General features: G+C 45.9%; 1 protein-coding gene across 2 annotated transcripts in view; it reads left to right on the top strand.

Annotated features, from left to right (window-relative positions):
* LOC123481419 (serine/threonine-protein kinase N1-like) overlaps window positions 1-27065 on the top strand; it is a 330043-nt gene extending 302978 nt beyond the window's left edge. Inside the window, exons 1-23 of one of the 2 annotated variants that reach the window (XM_045205253.1) lie at window positions 7813-8080; window positions 13658-13852; window positions 14081-14186; window positions 14340-14488; window positions 14878-14998; window positions 17172-17317; window positions 17675-17888; window positions 18313-18510; window positions 18646-18755; window positions 20932-21075; window positions 21224-21299; window positions 21589-21718; window positions 21897-21981; window positions 22146-22225; window positions 22435-22507; window positions 22619-22710; window positions 22878-23054; window positions 23146-23208; window positions 23306-23382; window positions 23893-24035; window positions 24305-24412; window positions 24776-24856; window positions 25038-27065. In XM_045205253.1, coding sequence (XP_045061188.1) covers window positions 8009-8080; window positions 13658-13852; window positions 14081-14186; window positions 14340-14488; window positions 14878-14998; window positions 17172-17317; window positions 17675-17888; window positions 18313-18510; window positions 18646-18755; window positions 20932-21075; window positions 21224-21299; window positions 21589-21718; window positions 21897-21981; window positions 22146-22225; window positions 22435-22507; window positions 22619-22710; window positions 22878-23054; window positions 23146-23208; window positions 23306-23382; window positions 23893-24035; window positions 24305-24412; window positions 24776-24856; window positions 25038-25241 — 2844 coding nt within the window. In that variant the 5' untranslated portion in view covers window positions 7813-8008 and the 3' untranslated portion in view covers window positions 25242-27065. Of the gene's footprint in view, window positions 1-7812; window positions 8081-13657; window positions 13853-14080; window positions 14187-14339; window positions 14489-14877; window positions 14999-17171; window positions 17318-17674; window positions 17889-18312; window positions 18511-18645; window positions 18756-20931; window positions 21076-21223; window positions 21300-21588; window positions 21719-21896; window positions 21982-22145; window positions 22226-22434; window positions 22508-22618; window positions 22711-22877; window positions 23055-23145; window positions 23209-23305; window positions 23383-23892; window positions 24036-24304; window positions 24413-24775; window positions 24857-25037 lie in introns of those variants that run through there. The other variant, XM_045205254.1, reaches the window with a different exon arrangement.
* Window positions 27066-27301: the final 236 nt, after the last annotated feature.

Below are 27301 nucleotides of genomic sequence, written 5' to 3'. Positions count from 1 at the left end.
GTGTTTATCAGTGTACAGTATTTGATATTTATGCGAGCATATAAAATGTGTTTAAAATAGTTACTTAATACAGGACCTCTGCCAACGTGGATTTGGCATCGTACACACACAGACAGACACACAGACACACACACACACACACACACACACACACACAGTCTTGTTAACTAACCTTGTGGGGGGACACAGTTCAGTCCCATTCAAAATCTTATTTTCCCTAATCTTAAACCTAACCCTAACCTTATCCCAAAAACCTAACCCTAACCCTAAAACTAACCATAACTCCTAAACCTAATTCTAACCTTAACCTTAACCCTAAACCCCCTAGAAATAGCATTTGACCTTGTGGGGACCAACAAAATGTCCCCAGTTGGTCAAATTTTTGTTAGTTTACTATTCTGTCCCCACAAGTATAGTTAAACACGTCCACACACACACAAACACACACACACACACACACACATGCATGCGTGCGTGATAATTAAGCATGTGAGGTAATTGGGGTGTGAAAGGCCTGGCTGTGCATCACTTGTGTCACTGCTCTGTTGGCTACACTAGTTTCACACCCCATCACTGCAGCGTGAATGCAGCTTTCACAGGTGTCTAGTAGTGGGACACACAGCACAGTGCATGGTGTTGGGTAATAGCGTGTTAGGGCCCTCCAGGGAGAGATTCTACCCTAACGCCTGGTCTAGGATCAGCTGTTACTACCTCAGTGCCATCTGTTATCATAAGGACTAAAATCACAAGACCTGTCCTGGAACAGAACTGAGGCTGTATTTACTACATTGTGCAAAATACTGTGGCATAGGCCTATATCTGATTCTTCATGAACAGTGTTAATTCAAAAAGACCTCCAACATGCCTTCACAGCAGGAAACCTTCCACCACTTGTCAAACAAGTGTCAAGTTCAACTAGTCCCGCCCTCAGATGTATTAGCCTACTGACCCCAGGCCTTGGGATGATTGACAGGTGTCTAGCCCACTCACTGACTCAGCATGGGAGAGAGACGGTGAGTGATGGACAGGCTGGTGTGGTGAGGGACCCCTCCCCCCCTGCTGAGTGGACAGCTGTGGGCTCAGCTGGCGGTGTGTGTGTGTGTGTGTGTGTGTGTGTGTGTGTGTGTGTGTGTGTGTGTGTGTGTGTGTGTGTGTGTGTGTGTGTGTGTGTGTGTGTGTGTGTGTTATACTATTTCAACTGCTGCCAGGGCCTTCAGTCTCTGTGGGCTACTCAAGGGCTTGTTTTTCTCCATCTGTCCATTTCTCCCTTGCTCTTTCTATCTTTCACTTCTCTCTCCCTCTATGTATTATGCCACAGTATGAGTTATTCAAAGGGATGGTTCACTGGTTATGGATATGAGCCACTTCACCACCAGACCTCTGTTTACATTCCCAGGTGGGAATGTTTGTCCTCCAAACATCTCTCCCCCGCTCCTCCTCCCCACTGGCCTTTCTCCTTCCCTCCTAACATAAAAAAGGAAATAGTAACACAATAAAAGAACAATAACGAGGCTATATACAAGGAGTACCGGTACCGAGTCACTGTGCGGGGGTACGAGGTAATATGTACATGTACAGTACCTGTCAGAAGTTTGGACACACCTACTCATTCAAGGGTTTTTCTTTATTTTTACTATTTTCTACATCGTAGAATAATAGTGAAGACATCAGGATAGATAATAAACAGAGTAGCAGCAACATATGTGAAAGAGTGTCTATATGTGAGTGTGGCATCAATATTTTTTATATTTAACCTTTATTTAACTACGCACGTCAGTTAAGAACAAATTGTTATTTACAATGACTGCCTACACCGGCCAAACCCGGACGACGCTGGGCCAATTGTGTGCCGCCCTATGGGACTCCCAATCACGGCCGGTTGTGATACAACCTGGAATCGAAGCAGGGTCTGTAGTGACCCCTCTAGCACTGAGATGCAGTGCCTTAGACCGCTGAGCCACTCGGGAGCTGTGTGTGTGTGTGTGTGTGTGTGTGTGTGTGTGTGTGTGTGTGTGTGTGTGTGTGTGTGTGTGTGTGTGTGTGTGTGTGTGTGTGTGTGTGTGTGTGTGTGTGTGTGTGTGTGTGTGTGTGTGTGTGTGCACTTTTGCGTTTGCGTACGTGTGTGATCTAATATCTGCATTCCACTCACTTACTGGGGAAACAGTCTCACGATGATAAAAACAGAATCTCTGCACAATGACTGTTATCTGTATCCATCTAATATTGCTATAATGATCACAATACTGTTTGTGTTTAAAGACAACTGTTCTGGAAAGGTTATTCATATTCACACTGATTGCATTATCAAGTATTAAAGTATTTAATTAAATACCCAATATATACACTGAGTAGACAGAACATTAGGAACACTTGCTCTTTCCATGACATAGACTGACCAGGTGAATCCAGGTGAAAGCTATGATCCTTTATTGATGTCACTTATTAAATCCCCTTCAATCAGTGTAGATGAAGGGGAAGAGACAGGTTAAAGAAGGATTTTTAAGTCTTGAGACAATTGAGACATGGATTGTGTATGTGTGCCATTCAGAGGGTGAATGGGCAAGACAAAAGATTGAAGTGCCTTTGAAAGGTGTATGGTAGTAAGTGCCAGGTGCACCAGTTTGAGTGTGTCAAGAACCTCAACGCTACTGTTTTTCACGCTCAACAGTTTCCTGTGTGTATGATGAATGGTCCACCACCCAAAGGACATCCAGCCAACTTGACACAACTGTGGGAAGCATTGGAGTCAACATGGACCAGCATCCCTGTGGAATGTTTTCGAATTGAGGCTTTTCTGAGAGCTAAATGGGGTGCAACTCAATATTAGGAAGGTGTTCCTAATGTTTTGTACCCTCAGTGTGTGTGTATATATATATATATATATATATATATATATATAGCACCTTGATTAAATACTCAATATATAACTGACTTACTTTCAGTGTAGTGGGATTACACAACAATGTATTCACTGTTAAACAGAGTGCAGGGGAATCCCTGAACACACTAGGACCCTAGCTGTCATCTCACATTTGGAGACATGATGAGTTTATGTACAGTGAGGTCCAAAAGTATTTGGACAGTGACATTTTTTGTTGTTTTGGCTCTGTACTCCAGCACTTTGGATTTTACATTTACATTTACATTTACGTCATTTAGCAGACGCTCTTATCCAGAACGACTTACAAATAGATTTTAAGTGATACAATGTCACAGAGGCATTCATAAACAGATTATATTTAAATATGTTACCCATGTTGTTTGAGGCTTACAATAGCATTAGCCTGGATAGCTAGCAGAAAACTGTAGCTGTTGCTAGGCGCTACTGTTACTGCTAGCTAGCTATACCCCAGAGGGGAAAAGACACAGAGAGGCTATCTAGATGATCATAGTTGGCACACAGGATAACAATGAAATAAAGCAGACTGTTTGCCCAAGTGTTCCTCCTGCGTATTACAACCATTCCAAAGGGAGGGTGATAAAATGGATATAGTAGAGAGAGAGAGAGAGAGAGAGAGAGAGACTAACGACTTTTACATACTTGAATTAACGGGGAGATGTGTGTGTTTTTCTGTGTGTGTGTTTGTTTGTGCCAACCTGTCGTTCAGAAATATATCACTAAGCAATTGTTATGTAATATTACTGCTGTATAATCAACTTACAGTATATCACATTCCCTCATTAAAACAAAGTTGCATCATCCTTTCCCCCTTATGGTCTTACATCTCAATAACAACAGTGCTAGTAGCTATTTATAATCAATCTGGGGACTAAGGAAACTTCAAGGCACAGACCTAGACAAACCAGGATATCTGGTAATTTCCTCCTCTCTTTATTGAGGCCTGCTAGAATGCGTCCCAAATGGCACCCTATCCCCTTTTTAGTGCACTACTTTTGACCAGAGCTCTATGGGCCCTACACAGGGAACAGGGTGCCATTTGGGATGCAACCCTAGACAGCCAATAACCAGATACATAAGGAAAGCAGCAATAACCCCTCTGTGTATATGTAGACTGTCTGCAGGTAGAAATAGTATGTTGTCCAATGGAGCAGACAGGTGCTAGCCTACATATCAAAGAGGTTTAAAAGCAATTAACACCTTACCTAAGGGCATTGTTCACACAAGGCCTTAATAAGATTCACATTGACAATGCCTGTCTAGTGGTGAAGTGTTTTCATGACTAGGGCCCAGAGTGTTTCCTGACTTGATTACATTGTGGGCCCTAGTTATTATAGGCTATCACAAGGACCCAGAGTATTTATTGGTCAGGTCACATGGTCAGGATAACTCCAGGCCCTTTTCATGTGTATAGGCCCCATACTTTTACCTCAGGCACTAAGTATAGGCTATCACAAGGGCCAAGAGTATTTCCTGTTCGGGTCACTCGGTCAGGGATAGTATGTGTGAGTGTGTGGGTAGAGTCCAGTGAGTGTGAAACAAAAAAAAGGTGGTCAATGCAAATAGTCCAGGTAGCCAGTCTTATGGCATGGGGGTAGAAGCTGTTCAGGAGCCTTTTGGTCCCAGACTTGGCGCTCCGGTACCGCTTGCCTTGCGGTAGCAGAGAGAACAGTCTTTGAACATTTTTAGGGCCTTCCTCTGACACCGCCTGGTATAGAGGTCCTGGATGGCAGGGAACTCGGCCCCAGTGATGTACTGGGCCGTACACTCTTAGAAAAAAGGGTCCCAAAAGGGTTCTTCAGCTGTCCCCATAGGAGAAACCTTTTTGGTTTCAGGTAGAACCCTTTTGGGTTACATGTAGAACCCACTGTGGAAAGGGATCTACATGGGACTGTTAAGGGGTTCTACCTGGAACCAAAAGGGTTCTTCCTGGAACCAAAAATAGTTATTCAAAGAGCTCTCCTATGGGGACAGCCGAAGAACCCTTTTAGGTTCTAGATAGCGCCTTTTTTTCTAAGAGTGTACGCACTACCCTCTGTAGCGCCTTGCTGTCGGATGCCAAGCAGTTGCCATACCAAGAAGTGATGCAGCCAGTCAAGATGCTCTCAATGGTGCAGATGTTTAACTTTTTGAGGATCTGAGGACCCATGTCAAATCTTTTCAGCCTCCTGAGGGGGAAGAGGCGTTGTCGTTCCCTCTTCATGACTGTTGGTGTGTTTGGACCATGATAGGTCCTTAGTGATGTGGACACCGAAGAACCTGAAGCTCTCTTCTCCTTCACACACTCCTCCTTCCCTCTGTCCTCTGCTCCATGTCCTCTGACACTCCTCCCTCCTGTCTCGGTATGTGAGTGTTGGTGATGGATATTGCTCTGCTCTGGGAGTGATGGGTGAGGTCCTCCCTGAAATATAGGCATGATGTCACAAAGAGCAAAGGTCTAAACTACACTGTAGTCCTATTCTGCAGCTCAAACACTTAGTTTTCTGAGGTTTTGTTGTCACAACCTACCTGAAGATTGTGACTGTGCAGCTGACCGAGGCAGAAACGTTTTTCTCTCTACCTACCCCTGAATGAAATAAATACTAAAAATAAACCTTGAATCTCCTTTTTGAGTTGCGGACCAGCTACACAGTTTGGGCCGACAATACTGTCATTAGCCGTAACCCGGTGAGAATACCCTGTTAAACCCCCTATACTTAGCCCCTTGTGATTGATACTGTGTTATGTTAGGCTAAATCTGTGTGTTGATAGGCCTAAGTGTTGTGTATGTGAACTAACTGTTCTAATGTAGCGTGTGAGCAATAAGCCAGGTGAGGAGTCAGTGCTCCACCCATATGATGCGTCCCAAATGGCACCCGATTACCTTTATAGGGCACTACTTTTGACCAGAGCCTGTTCAGAAGTAGTGCCCTATAAAGGGAATAGGGTGCTATTTACAGCGAGTACAGCCTTGAGTCTTCTTGGGTATGACGCTACAAGCTTGGCACACCTGTATTTGGGGAGTTTCTCCCAGTCTTCTCTGCAGATCCTCTCAAGCTCAGTCAGGTTTGATGGGGAGCGTTGCTGCACAGCTATTTTCAGGTCTCTCTAGAGATGTTCGATCGGGTTCAAGTCTGGGTTCTGGCTGGGCCACTCAAGGACATTCAGAGCCTCCTGCGTTGTCTTGGCTGTGTGCTTAGGGTTGTTGTCCTGTTGGAAGGTGAACCTTCGCCCCCAGTCTGAGGTCCTGAGCACTCTGGAGCAGGTTTTCATCAAGGATCTCACAGTACTTTGCTCCGTTAATCTTTCCCTCGATCCTGACTAGTTTCCCAGTCCCTGCCGCTGAAAAACATCCCCACAGCATGATGCGGCCACCATCATGCTTCATCGGGATGGTGCCATGTTTCCTCCAGACGTGACGCTTGGCATTCAGGCCAAAGAGTTCAATCTTGGTGTCATCAGACCAGAGAATCTTGAGTCCTTTAGGTGCCTTTTGGCAAACTCCAAGTGGGCTGTCATGTGCCTTTTACTTAGGAGTGGCTTCCGTCTGGCCACTCTACCATAAAGGCCTGTTTGGTGGAGTTCTGCAGAGATAGTTGTTCTTCTGGAAGGTTCTCCCATCTCCACAGAGGAACTCTGGAGCTCAATCAGAGTGACCATCGGGTTCTTGGTCACCTCCCTGACCAAGGCCCTTCTCCCCCGATTGCTCAGGAAGAGTCTTAGTGGTTCCAAACTTCTTCCATTTAAGAATGATGGAGGCCACTGTGTTCTTGGAGACCTTTAATGCTGCAGAAATGTTTTGGTACCCTTCCCCAAATCTGTGCCTCGACACAATCCTGTCTCAGAGCTCTACAGACTATTCCTTTGACCTTATGGCTTGGTTTTTGCTCTGACATGCACTGTCAACTGTGGGACCTTATATAGACAGGTTTGTGCCTTTCCAAATCATGTCCAATCAATTGAATTTACCACAGGTGGACTCCAATCAAGTTGTAGAAACATCTCAAGGATAATCAATGGAAACAGGATGCACCTGAGCTCAGTTTCGAGTCTCATAGCAAAGGGTCTGAATAGTATTTCAGTTTTTTATTTGTAATACATTTGCACACATTTCTAAAAACCTGTTTTCACTTAGTCATTATGGGATATTGTGTGTAGATTGAGGATTGTTTTATTTTTTTATCAATTTTAGAATAAGGCTGTAACAGTAAAACATTTGGAAAAAATCAAGGGATCTGAGTACTCTCCTCTGACGTGCTGAACTATGTGCTTTTTAAACACGATGGGGAAGCCAGGGAGAGATGGAAGGAGGAGGAGGAGGAGCAATGGAAGGAGAAAGTGACAGGAGAATATTCTAGACTTCCCCCTCCCTCCCTCTCCTTCCCTCTTTCCCTTCATCCGTCAGGCCTTATCTGAGCTGGGGGAGGATGAGTGATGCAGTGGAGATAGAGCCCCTCTTGTCTGTTTTCTCTCTCTCTCTCTCTCTCTCTCTCTCTCTCTCTCTCTCTCTCTCTCTCTCTCTCTCTCTCTCTGCATTTCCTTCTCTATCCTTCCCCTGTTGCTCACTATTTCTCTATTGTCCTCTCTCTTGCTCCCTCTCTCTCTCTATCTCTCCCTCTACCCCTCTCCCTCTCTCTCTCTCTCTGTCTCTCTCTCTCTCTCCCCCTACCTCTTTTTCTCAGTACCTCTGTTATTATGCCCTCTGGTCATATTTTCTGTCACACACAATGAGCACATAGAACTGCTCTCCTCTCTCTCTGATGTTCAGTCTCTTTTCTAGACCGACCCTGCCTAAATGAATGTTTACAATGACACACTCTTGCTCTCTCTCCCTCTCGCTTTTTGGCTCCCTTTTTCTCTTGCCCTCTTTCTCTCTCTCTTTCTCAAAATCCAGGAAGCTGTGCGGGGTAGGGTTCCGTCACACTCGGTCTCTCTTTTTTTATTTCTGTCAGTCTCTCGCCTCGCGTTCTTTTCTCGTCTCTCGACCAGGCAGCCTCTTCCCTCTCTAGTTCTCCTGTTTCTCTTTCTTCCCTTTTGAAGAGGGAAGTTGGCGGTGGATTTGAGCAGGGAGAGATAAAGCAGTGCTCTAGGGGGTAGACTTTCAGAGAGAGAGGTAGGAAGGGAGGGGTGATGGCGAGCGAAGAGGCGATGGGGGAGAGCCCGGGGGAGTGGTCGGAAGACAGCGGTCATCCTGACATGGCGGTAGGGTTCAAAGAGCGTGTATATACTGTACTGTCAGCGTGTGTTACTGTGGTTAGTGTTTGTGCCTTCTTTCCCGTGTGTGTGTGTGTGTGTGTATGTGTGTGTGTATCCAATATGTGTGTCTTGGTACATTCAATTCAGATGTGTCTGTATTGTTGAGTTTCTGGGTCTCTCTTGTTTATGTTAGTTTGCCTTACAGGCAGCTGTTTGCTTCCCTTATTGTCTACTTGCTATTCTTTCCCTCCACGTCCACTTCTCATAATGTTTTTTTTTTTCTTCTGTTTTTAAATTGCTTTCTATTTCCCTCCCCTCTCTGGCTGAATGACTAGGCTATTTCTCCTCTTGTCTGGGTCTCCCATCTCTCCTCTTTGTCCTGCTGGCTACATTCGTTTTGTCTTCTGTCCGTCCTGCTCTCTCTCCTCTCTCTCTCTCCTCTCTCTCGCTCTCTCTCTCTCTCTCTCTCTCTCTCTCTCTCTCTCTCCATGTCACACGGGCCCAGCTGTGCGTCATCTGCCTCTCTCTTCCCTCTCTTCCTGTCCCCCTCCTGCTGTTTCTCTTTGTTTGTGTTGGCTTTCCACTTCCCCTCTCTCTTTCACTCCGCATGCTCCCTTTCTTTCTCTCTCTCTGGCCCCTCGTCCTAGAGCCATTTTCTCTCTCTCTCTTTCACACTGCCCGTCCTGGCTACCTGGCTTTCTCTTGCTCTCTCTTGCATTCTGTTTTCCCTCCATCTCCCCCTCTTATCCTAGAATCTTTTTTATCTCCCTACTCTTGCACTCCCACTCTCTCTACTAGTCCTGCAGCCTGTCTCTCTATTTCTCCATGTATCTCCCTTCATCTCTCTCTCTCTCTCTCTCTCTCTCTCTCTCTCTCTCTCTCTCTCTCTCTCTCTCTCTCTCTCTCTCTCTCTCTCTCTCACTCTCTCGTTACTGCAGGGCTGGAGCCACTGAGAGACATATGGGCAGTAAAGCTGCAGGTGTGCGCTCTCCAAACCCTGGGGATGACATGCTCTTTCCACTTGTTTTTCCTATCTCTCAACATCTCCCCCGTCTGCCTTCTCATCCAGTTTATATGTGGCAACTGGTTATTCCCTGCTGTTGCAAATAGGCGAACAGAAAGATGTGACCATGTGGCACGTGATGAGCGGGAAAGACTGTTGATTAGGCCTAGTAAGTTATTACAGAAAACCTATTTCAAAAAGCAGCCATTGTACCTGCATACGTGGGGGCATGCATACGTGCCTGTGTGTATGTTCACCAGCCCTGGCCCCATACACAGTGTGTACAAAAGCAGCCATGGTGTGTGTGTGTGTGTGTGTGTGTGTGTGTGTGTGTGTGTGTGTGTGTGTGTGTGTGTGTGTGTGTGTATACACTGTGGGAGGACAGAGAGAGAAACTGACTGTTTACCTCATGAGGGGCCCCTGTGTTCTAACTGTATATGACTGTACTCTCTCCCTCACCAAGACACAGAACACACTGCCTCTGGATGTAACACACACACACACACACACAGTCGCACACACAAACACACACACTCCTGTCAGAGAGACTATTTGTAGCATAAAGACAGGTGTAATAAGTATCTGCTCTTTATTTGGACCGGCAACCAGGACACACACTTTGTCAGTGCCACTGCTTTGGCGTCTTAATCAAGTTTTTCACCCAAGTTTGTATATGTCTGGTGACCCTGGAAGACTTCCCAAGATGGACGACCTGTGAGCTCCATTACATCACAATGGAATGGAGTCGCAGGGGAATGTCAAGGGTTCACAGCGCTGTATCTGGGTTCTCTTACCGTTACTGGCTTCACACACACACACACACACACACACACACACACACACACACACACACACACACACACACACACACACACACACACACACACGACAGGGGATGAAGTATGAGTCCAGTCAGTACACAGATCACACCCTCTACAATAACATTACCCTGGCAATGGGTCATGAGTGTCGACACACTTCAGAGGCCTGCTGTAATGTAGAGAGTTTAAGTCAGGCCAAGGGAGGGGATTTTGGTGTGTGTGTGTGAGTGTCAGCTTTCTGTGTGTGTCAGCGTGGGCGACAGTCTCTCGTGCCATTAGTGTGTGTTGACAGTATCTCTGTTCAAATCGTTATTTACATTTACATTTTAGTCATTTAATAGACGCACTATCTCGAAACAGGAAACTCTGGCAGACTGTTTTCCATCGTGGGCTGATAACATTCTAATGCACTCTGACCATGTTCTCTCCTTCTCTTCAGTTCCCTGTCTTCTCTCTCTCCTCCGCTGGTCTTATTGAGTTACCCTCTGTTAGCATATAGCTAATGGCACCGCTATCTATTGAATTAGCCAGTCATTACCTCTATGCACTTATCGGTGCTTACTGTGTTGTTGATACCAGATGGCTACTTATTACACATTGCTGTGGTTGTGTGAAAGTCCTTGCGGGTCTAGGAGCAGCTGGACAACTTGCAGTGTTGACAGTGATATAGGCCTAATTCAATTGCCATTTAATTGGAGCTCTGGTGGTGCAGTAAATGGGGTAGGACAAAGGTCAGTTTTGTGTTTTCCCCACTAATGGTCAAGGTCAGGATTTGGACCTAGCTGATCCTAGGTCTGTGGCGAAGGGCAACTTTTACCCACAGTAACCTCACACACTAACCTCCTCACTTCCTCTATCAGGGTTACTATCTTTTCTGTTCAGCTACAACCCCTCTATATAAACGATCTAGCTTCGTCATCATTAGTGGGTCGTGACATCTTTGTGGTATCAACCTTGGCCTTACTGTTCTAAGGACCAGCTCAGCTAACCTGGGTACCAGACTCTTTCTACATTCAACAACACTGGTTACATCATTGCCTTGCCAGTTGCCACACTGGTGTGGCTATACAACAACACGTTTGCTAAAGCAGAAACAGACTGGCAGCAAGGCTACAGTTCAGACATCCTGTGTACCAGACTCTTTCTGCATTCAACAACATTGCCTTGCCAGCACACAAGACAACACCAAGTTCCTGAAACAGAAACAGACATGGGTTCAGTTCAGGCATCCTGTAGGCCAATGATGTGGTAGAACACAACAAAACAGCACAGTCATGGTGAATCCCCAGGCAACTCAACACCCACTGCCTTCTACACCACAGTACAGTGTATCCCTAACCAGGCTAACAGTACAGTGCAGTGCAGTGAGTGCACCAGCCAGTCTGTAGAGCGAGAGGTTTTCTCGCCTCGCTCTCTTCCTCCATGCTTCACAGACACAGCAGCAAACTTTGTCATCTTTAATTCAGGTCGCGGCGGCCCGAAGACCTTGCAAGCCTCCCACCCACTCAGTCTGGGCCCCGAGCACCTCCCCAGGGTCCTAGAGCCGCACTAACCGCTAACATTAGCATCTCCTATCATATCAGATGGATGTTGGCACTAGCTAGCCATTAGCCCCAGGGTTCTAGAGTGAGTTCACCAGGAACCACAGGCAGAGAGTGCTAACGGCTAACTTTAGGTTAGCCGCTCCCATCATATCAGATGGATGTTGGCGCTAGGTAGCCGTTAGCCTCTTCCTATCATATCAGTTGGATGAGGCGCTAGCTAACCGTTGGCCTCTTCCTGTCATAATGATCTGGATGAGGCGCTTGCTAACCGTTAGCCTCACTTCCTCCTCCTTTCTTGTAATGTGAGCTAACAGCCGGGGCCAGGATGTTCGCTTGCTCGCTTCTCTGCTCTGTTTCTCCTCCTCCCTCCTCCTCCCTCTTGTTAGTTTTTAGTGGCCACGGCACTCAGTCTGGTGCACATTATGAGCTCAGAGGAAGTCAAAGGTCAAAAGGGCCCATCCTCCCATACTTATTTAACTGGCCCCGTTCCAATAGTTTTGAAGTGTGTCCTTCCTTCCATCCTTCCTTGAGGTAATCACTAATCACGGATGTAACACGTTTTGATAGGTGCTTTCCCACTCCCAGCTATGTCTATTAGTAGCTAGGTTTCCATCCAATTGGTCGACAGATTTTCATGAGAATATTCTAAAATCTGCATAAAGAAAATATGCACATTTTCCCACCAGTTGTGTTTCCATCAAACTGACTTGTTGCAGATCAAAATCAGTGCGTGATGACGTAGTGCACACAATATACTATTTAGCTTAAGTTTTTGTGTACCGAATAAAAATCTAATGTTCATTGTGTTTCCATTGCATTTTCAACTCTACCGATAGCTTTGCTGTTGCGTTAAATAGCAAACGTGCCTACTCTGGTCTTGGTACGTGCGCTCTAGCCAACAGATCACAGATACAGTGCAGGTAGTCTACACGATGAGATTAGTGGATAAGCACAATAATGTTTTTATTTGTCAAAATGGCAGTCAAGCATCGATCAACGTGTCACCAGAATAAGACCCTCGACATTTATTGGAAAGGCGCATCAAGCTCATACCGTGCACTTTCACCACCCTGTGAAGTTCATCATAACTTATTTCATCTGTAGCTTAATTTAATCTGCATGGTTTCTCGAGTCGTAGTGGGAGGACCACACACCATGTCATCGCGTGCCTCCAAGTTTACTTCGATATGATGGTTATTATATAAATATTTGCACATAAAGGCGTTTCCACCGCCATTTCTTGCATAATACATTTTACCGACCCAAAAAGATCCCACCATGTCGAACGGACAAATTATCTGTCGGTATTTATACAATTTTACCGACACTTCCTGTGACGATCACAGCTGTCTGGATTTGTTTTGGAAACGCTATGACTTTACTCACATAAAAACAGTGGGTGGAAACGTGGTTAGTCATTTACTTCAAAGAAGAGAGGACGGAAGGATGCATTTTAGTATGTTTGGAACGGGGCCCTCTCCCTCTCTCTCGCTCCCTGATAGCAGAGCTACACAGGCAGGAACAGGAAGGGCCTGAGCTGGTGTGGGACGGATATCCTGTCCCCCCTAACGTTATTCCTCTACAACCCCGACTCTATCTTTTCCTTTCTGTTTCTCTGCTCTAACTCAATGAGCCTTGGTGTGGTTTTAGCTAACGGTGTTGTCAGAGGTTCTCTGTCGCTGTGGTCTGGCGGTTGTTATTTGAAGGTGAAAGGGGACTATGTGTTGGCATGGCGATGGGCTGTTTGAGGACTACGACAGCCAGGAGGTGATGTGTTGTTGTTTGTGTTGTTTTTGTATTGCTTACGGTTTTGCGGGGACAGGGCTGTGATTTCTCTAGCAGTGATTCATTCAGTCTTTCGCTGGTTTCCTGATTGTTTGGCTGGTTTGCTGGCTGGCTTTATCCCTGAGGGAATTGCAGCTTGTGGTAACCACTGTGTCTCTGACTGTGCAGTCAAGCTCCGATTTAGAGCTCATAACATTGGCAATTTCAGGGGGGACTGTGGACCAGAGAGATGTGAAGTCTTGAACGTTGTAACTAGCTATCATCCTCCTGAAATATGTATCTAGCCTACATTTTCGTTTTCTAAAAACACATTTCTATCCTCTCTTTCCCATTTCCATCCTCTCCCTCTTTCTCTTCTGTTACCCCCTTTCCTCTCTCTCCCTTCCCCTTTTCACCCCTCATCCTTCCCCTCCCTCTTCCCCCTATCCAGAGTGACCCAGGTGGGCTGTCCGTCTTAGAGCAGCTGGGTCTGGACCAGAGCTCGGACTTCTCAGACACCACGGTGCAGCAGCGTCTGGATGAGCAGAGGGAGAGGATCCGCAGGGAAATCAGGAAGGAGCTGAAGATCAAGGAGGGGGCTGAGAACCTCCGCAGGGCCACCACCGATAAGAGGAATGCCTCTCAGGTAGGCTAGGTTCCCTCCCCTTACAATGTAAGATAATAGTTTTGTTTTCATTTTATTGTGTTTATTGGGTCTCATCAAATAAAGCGTAGGGCATTACATAGAGTATAAGTTAACATAATGACACAACACAAGGTATTACACATTCACTGACAATCATTGATGTAAAGTGCTATGAGCATTGGAAAGGTGCTATATAAATGTAATCTGTTGTTGTGTGTTATTTATTAGGTGGATTCCCAACTACGCAGCTCCAACCGTAAGCTGGAAGACCTGCATGCTCAGTTACAGGAGCTGGACGCTCACATCATGGTCAAGGGAGGCGACGACAACAAGGGTATGTTTTAGATGATTCCATTTATACTTTGTGTTTTATGTGTCGCCCATGCTTAGTCGTAGCCATGCATGTATGAAAGGGAGATTTTGGTTGTCACGATAGATTTACCTCAAGGTATTGCAATGACAACATGTATCTGACCTTTGACCGCAGATGACCCACCCCAGTCCCCGGGGTCGGAGAGCCGCTCGTCAGCAAGCCAGTACCGCATCGCCGCCCTGGAGAGACAGCTCAACATCGAGCTCAAGGTCAAACAGGGAGCCGAGAACATGATCCCCATCTATGCCAACGGATCCACCAAGGTACTGTCCTCCCTAACGACCCATTTGCTGATTCCTTACCTCTGTACTTACCGCACCTCTTTCCTCCCTCCCCCATCTGCTGATTGTCCTTGTCTCCTGTCACCTCAGGTCTCTGATTGTCCTTTTTCCTATGTCCTCCCTGCTTAAATGTATGCCGTAATCTACAGTGATCTGAAAACACAGAACCAGGAAAAGCAACATGGTGGATGCATACCAGGATTTAGCTTTCACCTGCATATGTATGTCACATCAGTGCAGAGGCTGAGAAGGAAATAAAATAAAACAATTTAGACTTGAGATGATTCCTTGCTGTCTCATATCTTCTACTTCCTGTCATGTGACCTGGGTCTTGACTTCCTGTGTCTTTCTCCTCCTCCTCCTCCTATCAGGATAAGAAGATGCTGCAGACGGCCCAGCAGATGCTGCAGGACAGCAAGACCAAAATCGACATCATCCGCATGCAGATCCGCAAGAACGTGCAGGCCTCTGAGCACACCGAAGACACACAGGGTAGGACAGTGTATACTTACCTGTCTGTGTCCATCTGTCTGGGCGTCCATCTCTCTGTTTGTCTGTGTCTGTCTGTCCATTTATTTGTCTGATTTGCGGGTCAATACTTTGTCACTGTCCAACTGTCTGCCTGCAAATGTGTCTATCTATTTTTGACTGTGGAGATAAAATGTGTCTTGGAGGTACAGGTTTTGTCTGTGCGGCTATAAGGTTTACCTCAATCCGTCAAATGCCAGTTCAGTCAAAAGGCCATAAATACTGCCCAGCTCTACCCTCTCCCAATGTACAATATATTCATCTCCCTCCTCCTGAGTAGCCAACTAGCCGTGTATCCGTCCAGACTGAGACGAGGCTAACAGTAAACAGATCAATACCCTACAGCCTCTGGGACTGTCTGGACGGTTCTCTCCTGGAGTGAGGAGAGCAGCGAGACTCATTGACATCCTGTGTGTGTGTCTGTCTCTCGCTCTCTCAAAGCTGTGGGCTCAGCAGAAACTGGAGAGAAACACGCATACAAACGCTTTTGCACACAAACACTGACTCTCAAAGTACATGCTACATACGCACACCCGTACTCACACACACACACACATGCACACTAGCACTCATCGCGCATTATAAGTTAGCAGGCGATCGATGAATGTCAATGGCAGCAGGGCACATGAATGGGCCTTTATGGGCCCTCCATCCTCAGGAATCAGCTAATGGGGTCATCTGGAGAAGAGAGGGATTGATGGAGGTCAAGAGAGGTAGATGGAGGGAAAGGAGGAAGGAGGAGAGAGGAACTAAAAGCTATTTGGAGGGATTTTAAGGATAATGTATTCCTATGGGCAGGCTTTTTCTGATGTACTCATCTGTACCCAAAGGAACTAAGAACCATTTGTGGAGGGATTTTATGGCTAGTGAGGATAGGGTATTCCCTATGGAATATGTCTTCCAGGTTTTTTCCTCATCACTGGTTAGAAGCACTTCTTTAACTTTCAAATGTAGTCATATATGGAGAGGGATCATCGTTCAAATGTAGCAGGGTGAATGTGGTGTTGAGGATGGGATTTTCACCCTCAGTGACTTTAGTGGCCCTCCACTTACACACACACTTGCAAAAACAGACCCCCATCACACACTCACCTAAAGGTAAACACACACTCCCTCTGTGTATATACTGTACACACACATGCACCCGCGCACTTACACACACACACACACACACACACACACACACACACCCTTTAAGGTCAGTCAGAAGGGTCCCTGGCACACTGCCGAAGACCTTATTAGGAGATAAAGGAATTCAACCACATACTCACCCCCACCTACCTTTCTCTCTTGTGTCTGTCTCTCTCTCTCTCTCGCTCCCTCTCGCTCTCTCTCTCTCTCTTTCGCTCCCTCTTTCGCTCCCTCTCCCTCTCACTCTCTCTTTCTCGCTCCCTCTCTCGCTCTCTTTTTCATTCAACCACATACCCAGTTCTCTCCTGTGTCTGCCCCTCTCTCCTGTGACTCTCTCTCTTCCTTCCCCCTCTCTCACTCCTCACCCACCTCTGTCACTCTCTCCTTCACTCTACCTCTGTCCTTCCCCTCCCTCTGTCTCTCTCTCTGTCTGTCTCTCTCTCTGTCTGTCTCTCTCTCTGTCTGTCTCTCTCTCTCTGTCTCTTTCCTTCTCCCTACAGTTTACACTCTAAACAAATACAGGACATCCAAAGGGTCTTACTGTTTTATCCTCTGCTTTATTCCAACACATACTGATGCAATGTCTCAACCCCTCTGCTATTCAGCAGTCAGTGTCATCTTGACGTTATGTTCAAGTACTCCTGGAGAGAAACCATATTTACCCTGTCTCCTTTAATACAGTACCAGTGACAGGGGAAAGCAGAATGGTGGAAAGACCGTTCCAGTCTGTTCACCTGTCAAGTCAGTTCAGATTAGTGGTTGTGACACTCTCTCTCTCTCTCTTCTCGCTCTGTCTCTCTCTGTCTCTCTCTCTCTCTCTCTCTCTCTCTCTCTCTCTCTCTGCTCTCTCTCTCTCTCTCTCCTTCTCTCTCTCTCTCTGTCTCTCTCTCTCTCTCTCTCTCTCTCTCTCTCTCTCTCTCTCTCTCTCTCTCTCTCTCTCTCTCTCTCTCTCTCTCTCTCTCTCTCTCTCTCTCTCTCTCTCTCTCTCTCCCTCCCTCCCCTCCAGGTAACCATGACATGTGTGGTGTGGAGCTGCGTATTGAGGAGCTGAGGCACCACTACAGAGTAGAACACGCTGTGGCAGAGGGAGCTAAGAATGTCCTCAGACTACTGGGGGCAAGCAAGGTCCAGGATAAGAAGGCCCTGTCAGAGGTACACACCACATACATGTGTAGATACACACACACACCAGGACATGAACACACAAACACACACCACAGGACTCATTGCGTGCAAACTCACTCTACATGGATGCATATGAGTCCATACATACATGGGTACAAACAGATGAAAATGTGTCCAAACAGAATCTGACAATAAACCTTCTTTTGAAGTTCATTTAAACTTTTTCATGCCTACCGAGCACAACCCTGGTTTGGTGTTTAGGGTCTCACCCCTATCCTTCCATATCCCTGAATCTCTCTACCTGCAGACCCTCTACACAGTACCCACACTCCTGGTCTATTTTCTAGCATCTCACTCCACTTCCCCCCCTCTCATCTCCTCCAGGCCCAGTGTCGTCTGAGCGAGGCGTCCCAGCGGTTGGACCTCCTGAGGGACTCTCTGGACCAGCGTCTGGCCGACCTGCCGGAGGACCACCCCAAGGCCTGCCTCATCAAGGAGGAACTAGTCCTGGCCTCCTCCCCGGCCTTCAGCTCCCGCCACAGCGCCCCCTACTTCCACAACCAGTACAGCACACTTAGCAAGCCCTCCCCACTTACTGGTGAGAGAAACTGGTCTAAATGTGTCAATAGGATTGACTGCACACACTATCAATAGTATCCAGCACATTCAATAATCTAATAATCTAATATACCATTTAGCAGACGCTTTTCTCCAAAGTGACTTACAGTCATGCGTGCATACCTTTTACATATATTCACACACGTTCTGTTTCACTGGCATCATGCCGTGGCTTATGGATTTTTCTTGATTGTGAACTATTGATAGTGCTTTCACAGCGGTTAGCTTCACAATGCCAAAGTGGGCAAGATATCAAGATTATTTCAAATAAACATTGATATGAGCATCTTTACATCGAGTGATTAAGCTTTTGCTTTAGGTTAGATCGTTTTATCTCGGAACATGACCCATGTTCAATCCCTTTACTCGCGTTCTCTCTCTCTGTCCTCGCCCCCTGTCTCCAGGTACTCTCCAGGTGCAGTTGCTGGGCTGTGTGGGGTTGTTGGAGGAGGTCCCGGGGCGCAGGAAGGGCACGGCGGTCATGCTGCCCTGCTACAGCCCTGGGGAGGGACGCTCCTTCATGAACCGCAGCAGCAAGAGCATCTACGGACGCAGTGGGAGCGTCAGCGGCAAGACACCCTGCAAGACTGACGATCTCTCCTGTGAGTGGCTAGGGTGTGTGTGTGTGTCAAATGAACCATACCGTTACCATGAAATTGCCCATATGGATTGTTTATGTAAAGGTGTATTTGTGTAATGTGTGTATAATACATGTATTTGTATTCGTGTGTGTGTAGCGGAGGTGAGTGCGGTGTTAAAGATGGATAACTCAGTGGTGGGTCAGACAGCCTGGAAGAGTGTAGGGGAGCAGGCCTGGGATCAGACCTTCACTGTGGAGCTGGAGAGGGTGAGAGTTCACTCACACACACACACACACACACGTTCACCTACACACACACACACACAATATTATACATTCAAACATGCTTACACAAGTACAAATGTCCTCTCTCTCTCTCTGTCTCTCTCACACACACACATGCACGCACGTACTCACTCATACACTCACAAACGCACACAAAGGAAACACAATAAACACAAAGAAAAGTTTTCACACTCACTCACACACACACACAAAAGGACCAAACCTCTTCACACACTCTTACTCCTACACTTCTGAGTCAGCTCTCTGAAGAGGTATCATGCGTCTGTGTGTATCTTAGTCGAACCTCTTACGTGTCTGTGTGTATCTTAGTCGAACCTCTTACGTGTCTGTGTGTATCTTAGTCGAACCTCTTACGTGTCTGTGTGTATCTTAGTCGAACCTCTTACGTGTCTGTGTGTATCTTAGTCGAACCGCTTACGTGTCTGTGTGTATCTTAGTCGAACCGCTTACGTGTCTGTGTGTATCTTAGTCGAACCTCTTACGCGTCTGTGTGTATCTTAGTCGAACCTCTTACAGTGGGGAAAAAATGTATTTAGTCAGCCACCAATTGTGCAAGTTCTCCCACTTAAAAAGATGAGAGAGGCCTGTAATTTTCATCATAGGTACACGTCAACTATGACAGACAAGTTGAGGAAAACAAAATCCAGAAAATCACATTGTAGGATTTTTTATGAATTTATTTGCAAATTATGGTGGAAAATAAGTATTTGGTCACCTACAAACAAGCAAGATTTCTGGCTCTCACAGACCTGTAACTTCTTCTTTAAGAGGCCCCTCTGTCCTCCACTCGTTACCTGTATTAATGGCACCTGTTTGAACTTGTTATCAGTATAAAAGACACCTGTCCACAACCTCAAACAGTCACACTCCAAACTCCACTATGGCCAAGACCAAAGAGCTGTCAAAGGACACCAGAAACAAAATTGTAGACCTGCACCAGGCTGGGAAGACTGAATATGCAATAGGTAAGCAGCTTGGTTTGAAGAAATCAACTGTAGGAGCAATTATTAGGAAATGGAAGACATACAAGACCACTGATAATCTCCCTCGATCTGGGGCTCCACGCAAGATCTCACCCTGTGGGGTCAAAATGATCACAAGAACGGTGAGCAAAAATCCCAGAACCACACGGGGGGACCTAGTGAATGACCTGCAGAGAGCTGGGACCAAAGTAACAAAGCCTACCATCAGTAACACACTACGCCGCCAGGGACTCAAATCCTGCAGTGCCAGACGTGTCTCCCTGCTTAAGCCAGTACATGTCCAGGCCCATCTGAAGTTTGCTAGAGTGCATTTGGATGATCCAGAAGAGGATTGGGAGAATGTCATATGGTCAGATGAAACCAAAATATAACTTTTTGGTAAAAACTCAACTCGTCGTGTTTGGAGGACAAAGAATGCTGAGTTGCATCCAAAGAACACCATACCTACTGTGAAGCATGGGGGTGGAAACATCATGCTTTGGGGCTATTTTTCTGCAAAAGGACCAGGACGACTGATCCGTGTAAAGGAAAGAATGAATGGGGCCATGTATCGTGAGATTTTGAGTGAAAACCTCCTTCCATCAGCAAGGGCATTGAAGATGAAATGTGGCTGGGTCTTTCAGCATGACAATGATCCCAAACTCACCGCCCGGGCAACGAAGGAGTGGCTTCGTAAGAAGCATTTCAAGGTCCTGGAGTGGCCTAGCCAGTCTCCAGATCTCAACCCCATAGAAAATCTTTGGAGGGAGTTGAAAGTCCGTGTTGCCCAGCGACAGCCCCAAAACATCATTGCTCTAGAGGAGATCTGCATGGAGGAATGGGCCAAAATACCAGCAACAGTGTGTGAAAACCTTGTGAAGACTTACAGAAAACGTTTGACCTGTGTCATTGCCAACAAAGGGTATATAACAAAGTTTTGAGAAACTTTTGTTATTGACCAAATACTTATTTTCCACCATAATTTGCAAATAAATTCATTAAAAATCCTACAATGTGATTTTCTGGATTTTTTTTTCTCATTTTGTCTGTCATAGTTGACGTGTACCTATGATGAAAATTACAGGCCTCTCTCGTCTTTTTAAGTGGGAGAACTTGCACAATTGGTGGCTGACTAAATACTTTTTTTCCCCACTGTACGTGTCTGTGTGTTCCAGTCCAGGGAGATGGAGATAGCAGTGTACTGGAGGGACTACCGCTCGCTGTGCGCTCTCAAGTACCTGAAGCTGGAGGACTTCCTGGACAACCAGAAACATAGAGTTCAGCTGGAGCTGGAGCCACAGGGGCTGCTTCTAGCTGAGGTAGGTTATAACACATACATGCATACATACACACACACACGCTGTACACTTGGGATCATTAAAGAAGTATCAAAACTGTGTTTTGGTAAACGAGTTGATAGATCCATTATATAGAGTGCAGGTGTGACGTGTGTGATTTGTTCTTCAGGTGATATTCTTCAACCCGGTGATTGAGAGAGTCCCACGCCTTCAGAGGCAGAAGAAGGTCTTCTCCAAACAGCATGGTGAGAGAGAGCTAGAAGAATACAGATCCTACTATTACAGTGGATATCTTACTACAGTATTTTCCACAGAACTAGAATGAGATTGTATTTCTATGGCATTTTTATTATGATGAAAATGGAAAGGTTGACCTGACCATAGCACCCCCTTGTGGTCATAACAGATTTAACTGCATGGTGTCTTTTGAAAATGGGTGTGTTTGCTGCTGTGTCCAGCTGGATTTATATTATGTGTGTGTGTGTGTGTGTGTGTGTGTGTGTGTGTTTTAACTGTTCTGGTGTGTGTTTGCAGGCAAGGCTTTCCTGAGAGCTCGTCAGATGAACGTCGACATCGGGACCTGGGTCCGACTCCTGAGGAACGCTATCCCCACTGTCAACAACACAGGAACCTACAGCCCCAATGCACACAACCTCAACTCTGGGTAATACACACACACAAGCAACTTGTACCCACCTCTACTCCTCAAATTCATCCCTCTAGTTGTTGAAGGAACTCCACATAGCATGCGATGCACTCTGGACCCTGTAGCTAAATACCCTTTTGTGTTTCCCTGTGATCTGGATGTGTGTACGTGTGTGTGTGTTTGCATGTGTTTTCAGGGAGATCTCAGTGGAGAAACTAAGTCTGGACAGTGACTCTCCAATCAGGCATGATTACAGAAGAGACTCTGATAATAACACCCCGGTGAGAGAGGGACAGAAGAAGAGAAACCCAGTTGAATAGCAAAATAGAACATGAGTGGAACCTCACACACTCACCCACTTTATTTATCTCTCTCTCACTCCTGGCTTTGCTTCTTCCCTCCATCTCTCTATCCTCTTCTTCTCCCTCTGCTCTCTTTTTCTCAGGAGCGGTTGCCAGTGATTGAGCCCTTCTCTCCCCCAGACCTCACCCCTGATCGCCCTGCCCAAACCCCCCCTCTGAGCAGGTGTGGTCATTATGCAGACAAACGAATGCTCATTTACATACACCTACACACACGATGGTTTCACACACATAACAATGTTATATTGGCGGCTACAAGTGTCTTCAAGGCACCTCAGTTAACATATTACACACCTCTGGCCATGCTGGACAAGTCACTGTGTATACTGTATAGATCATATGTATTGTGGTAATATGTGTCTCTCTCTACAGTAAACATAAGAAACCCCTGTGCCTCCAGGACTTCAGGCTGATCGCCGTGCTGGGCCGGGGACACTTTGGGAAGGTACGCTTTTCTAACCTCCCTCTGCCCTTAGTTAAAGTCCAAATAAACACTTTGATTTAGTCTGAAATGTGACCCTTGAACCCTTTCTATTTTACCTGTCCTCTCTCTTAGGTGCTGCTGTCAGAGTATAAGAAGACAGGAAGTATATACGCCATCAAGGCCCTGAAGAAAGGAGATATTGTTGCACGGGACGAGGTGGAGAGGTACGTGTTTCTATGCGTGTGGGGACCTTTAATTTATACATGTACAAATTTGTCTTGTTTTTACATGACAAAAAAAATCATCCCACAGGGCTTGAAATTGAACTTTGAAAGCACAGATCTAATTTTCACCGCCTCCATTCTTGTTTTTCTCCTCTCCCTCCCTCCAGTCTGATGTGTGAGAAGCGTATCTTTGAGACGGTGAACGTCTCCCACCACCCCTTCCTGGTCAACCTGTTTGCGTGTTTCCAGACCCCGGAACACGTGTGCTTCGTCATGGAGTACACGGCTGGCGGTGACCTCATGATGCACATCCACGCTGACGTCTTCACTGAACCACGGGCTGTGTACGTAGTCCCATTGTGTGTGTATGTGTGTGTGTGTGTGTGTGTGTACTTTTTGAATAGGTGTCTTAAATGTTTCTGTCTCTGTCTACAGGTTCTATTCAGCCTGTGTGGTTCTGGGACTGCAGTTTCTCCATGACCACAAGATTGTGTACCGGTGAGTCAACGACACACACTACACACATCTACTCTCTTAGCGTTCCACCCAATTCCATCACCTGTCTGTAACATTTTCTATGTCCTCCCTCCTCCAGAGACCTTAAACTAGACAACTTACTGCTGGATATAGACGGATATGTAAAGATTGCCGACTTTGGACTCTGTAAAGAAGGTGAGTGGTCAGAAGTTTGTGGAATCTTTACACTTCTATGATGCATACGTCTGGATAGCTAGTGTGTGCAAACACTAATGAGTGTGTGAGTTTGTGTGTATCTGGCTGCATGCATCTCTTCCTGTCTGCATGTATAACACTGTGTAATAACATCTCTCGAGTGTCGCAGTGGTCTAAGGCACTGAATCGCAGTGCTAGCTGTGCCACTAGAGATCCTGGTTCGAATCCAGGCTCTGTCGTAGCCGGCCGCGACCGGGAGACCCATGGGGCGGCGCACAATTGGCCCAGCGTCGTCCAGGGTAGGGGAGGGAATGGCCGGCAGGGATGTAGCTCAGTTGGTAGAGCATGGCGTTTGCAACGCCAGGGTTGTGGGTTTGATTCCCACGGGGGGCCAGTATGAAAAAAAAATACTAAAAATAATGTATGCACTCACTAACTGTAAGTCGCTCTGGATAAGAGCGTCTGCTAAATGACTAAAATGTAAAATGATCTCTCCCTCCCCCTTAATAGGGATGGGCTATGGGGACAGGACCAGTACGTTCTGTGGGACTCCAGAGTTCCTGGCCCCTGAGGTCCTGACAGACACCTCCTACACCAGAGCAGTAGACTGGTGGGGCCTGGGGGTCCTCATCTATGAGATGCTGGTGGGAGAGGTGAGACATCATGGAAAATACAAGAGCTGGACAAAATATAGCTATGGAAGGACAGAAAATATCTATTCACTCTTTATTTGAGTAGACATCTTCAATGAACATCACTTGGTAACATTTTACAGTGAACAGAAATGTACTATATATTGCAAACCCAAGGGGATGAGACACATCCCCTTGGGTTTGCACCATCTGGTTTGTGTCTATATTGTGAGGTCTGGTATTTATAAACGGGTTTCCCACTCAACTGTCTGACTGTATTTCTCTGCTAGTCGCCCTTCCCTGGTGACGATGAGGAGGAGGTGTTTGACAGCATCGTGAATGACGAGGTCCGCTACCCACGATTCCTCTCCACAGAGGCCATTGCCATCATGAGGAGGGTAAGTGACCACACACACACTCACACACTCAAACACACACACCATAGGTCCATGGTCTGTGGCACCTCACAGATTTGTCCATTAATGATGTTAATGTTGTAGTTCTTGTCTCTTTAATTCATGATTTTGTTTACCTGGAAACAGCAGTTCTGATAAGACTCTCTCTCTCCCAATAACCCCCATAACTCTCTCATTAGCAAGTTTAGTATAACAGCTGGTAATTTGACTTCTATAATGGCTATCAATATTCATGTGATTGTTCATTTGTGTGTGTGTGTGTGTGTGTGTGTGTGTGTGTGTGTGTGTGTGTGTGTGTGTGTGTGTGTGTGTGTGTGTGTGTGTGTGTGTGTGTGTCATGAACAGCTGTTGAGGAGGAACCCAGAGAGAAGGTTAGGCTCTGGTGAGAAAGATGCTGAGGAGATAAAGAAACAGCCTTTCTTCAGGGTGAGTCAGAAATCCATGGCACCACATTTATCTTTTTCCATTTCTTTTCATCCCACACTTGTTTTTTTTTAAAGGAACATATTTTTCCACCATGATTTTGCTTTTTGTTAACCCTCTTTTTCTCTCTCCTATCTCTCTCTCTCCCTCTCTCTCTCTCTCCCTCCCTCTCTCTCTCCTCCAGGGTCTGGATTGGGAGGCCCTGCTACAGAGGAAGCTTCCTCCTCCCTTCGTTCCCTCCATCAAGGGTCGGGAGGACGTCAGCAACTTCGACGAGGAGTTCACAGCCGAGCCTCCCGCCCTGACGCCGCCGCGCGAGCCCCGCACGCTCTCCCGCAAAGACCAGGACAGCTTCTGCGACTTCGACTACGTCTCCGACCTCTGCTAGGGGTCGAGAGGTCGTGACCTCTATCACATCGTCATATGAGGGTCATGGGGTCACGGCAGTCTGCAAGGGTGGTCTGCTGCATCCACCACACTGTGAATGTGATGTGAGAAACTGAGAAGGGTCGGTCTGTAGTGTAGTCTATGTCTGTCTGTGTGGGGGGATATGAACTATTGGAGATTAATGCAGACCCAGGCCAAGACCCTGTGACTGTGTTGCTATGTACACTCTGTGGCTGTGTTTTTTTTTACACTGCAGCAGCATCTCACACAACTGTGAGAAGGAGCCCGTCAAGAGGACAAGTGGTTGATGGGAAATTAAGTTCTGTTACGATGAGAGACACCAATGACTATGGTTTCCAAATGTTTTTAGTTTTTTCTATATAAACTGTGACGCCCGCTAAGCTTGTGCCACCTCCTCCCTATCTAGAACACTCCAATGGCTGTGTCCTTACAATAACTTGTCATAACATGTGTAACTTCTACTACACAGTCAACCCCTTTAACTTTGCCTTCCAGTTCCACCCTCCTTTGTGCCAGTGTTGTAGTCTGCTCTGAGGATAGAGGAGGATCTCCATGTAACTTTCAGGGTTGGGGTCCATTTCAATTCAGTCAATTCAGGAAGTCAATTGGAATTGGAATTTCAGTTTATTTCCTGAATTGAAATGGAATGGACCCCAACCCTGGTTCCTTCATACTGTGACAAAACAAAAATAATATTTGGGAGAGGGTGTGGTGCATGGCTTGAAATGATGCCTTACATTTCTACTGGGATCTATAGAAATGCATTTCATTTTGTTATTTTGTGGTCCTTAGTAACCAACTGTGGTCCTTAATAAGGGTGATAATGTTTTACATAAATGCTAAGAGGAGAAAAGGAAGTACCTCCATCTGCCTATCAAAATGGTCGCTTGGAGGAAGTTGAATCAACAGTGTGTAGAATCATCTATATATGTACTCTACATTGTTACAGTGTTGTGAACGATCACCCATCAAGTTACCCAATGCTAGTCTTGTGTCAACAAAAGGGGTAAAGAACCACTGCTTGTGAGGAACGGTCAATTCTGATCCAACCAGATCACAATGGGCTGTTGTTGCCCTTATAACATTCTTTAAAATGTTCTTTTTTTATGGGATTTTAAAAAATGTAGGACGACAATGCTTTTGGTTCTGTTTTTGGTTGATAATGATGATGTTGTTGAGAAAAGCAACAGAGAGCGTTATTGAATTTATCCTGTTGCCTTTTAATTGGTCCAGTCTGTGAATTTTATATAAGGGTGTGTCATGATGGGGCAGTCTACACCTGTGCCATTTGGTCATATTTGAACACACACACAAAAAGGCTGAAGGATGCTAGTCTCGTTCCAAACACTTAAATATTCACACGAACGTACACCCACACAAATGTGTACACACACATACACACACACTGAGAGACTTTAATGCTCAAGACACTCAAATTCAATCAGTGGCATGAAGCGGAAGGAAACACATCCAAGCAATGAATCATGCACAATGCTTCTCCAGGTTGAAGTGACCATTAAGAATGGGTCTAGGATCAGTTTATTCTAACCTCATCCATTAGGAAGTGAAAAGAAAACTGACCTTAGATCAGAACTTAGAGGCAGCTTCATCCTCCAACTACAACACATGCTCATCTGCAGAAGTCAATAGAAATCAAACTGTACCTCCCTTGTCTTTGTGTATGGGGGTGTGTTGTGAATCATGTTTGTCTGGCTGCAGACTACTTATCTTGTGTAGGACTATACAAAAGGAAGTGAAAGTATGAGATGAGTTATTTATAAAGAAAATCTGGTGAAAAAACCTGTGTATACGGTTTACTGTGTTTGATTGGGTGTCTCATCATCAGACCATTCTCTGTCACCTCCCTGCTATTAATGCAATACTGTATCTTCTTCACAAGTAAGATGGTCATAAAACCAAAGTAATTTTTAGACAAGCTCTACCATGTAAACTCATGAAGAATATCCTGAAAGTATCAACTCAAGTCCTCTCATCCACAAAACACCTTATAATAAATCACTCAAAATGCAGTTTTATTTC

Source organism: Coregonus clupeaformis, chromosome 20 (assembly GCF_020615455.1).
Source record: "Coregonus clupeaformis isolate EN_2021a chromosome 20, ASM2061545v1, whole genome shotgun sequence".
NCBI lineage: Eukaryota > Metazoa > Chordata > Actinopteri > Salmoniformes > Salmonidae > Coregonus > Coregonus clupeaformis.
This window is presented reverse-complemented; position numbering and strand designations above follow the sequence as displayed.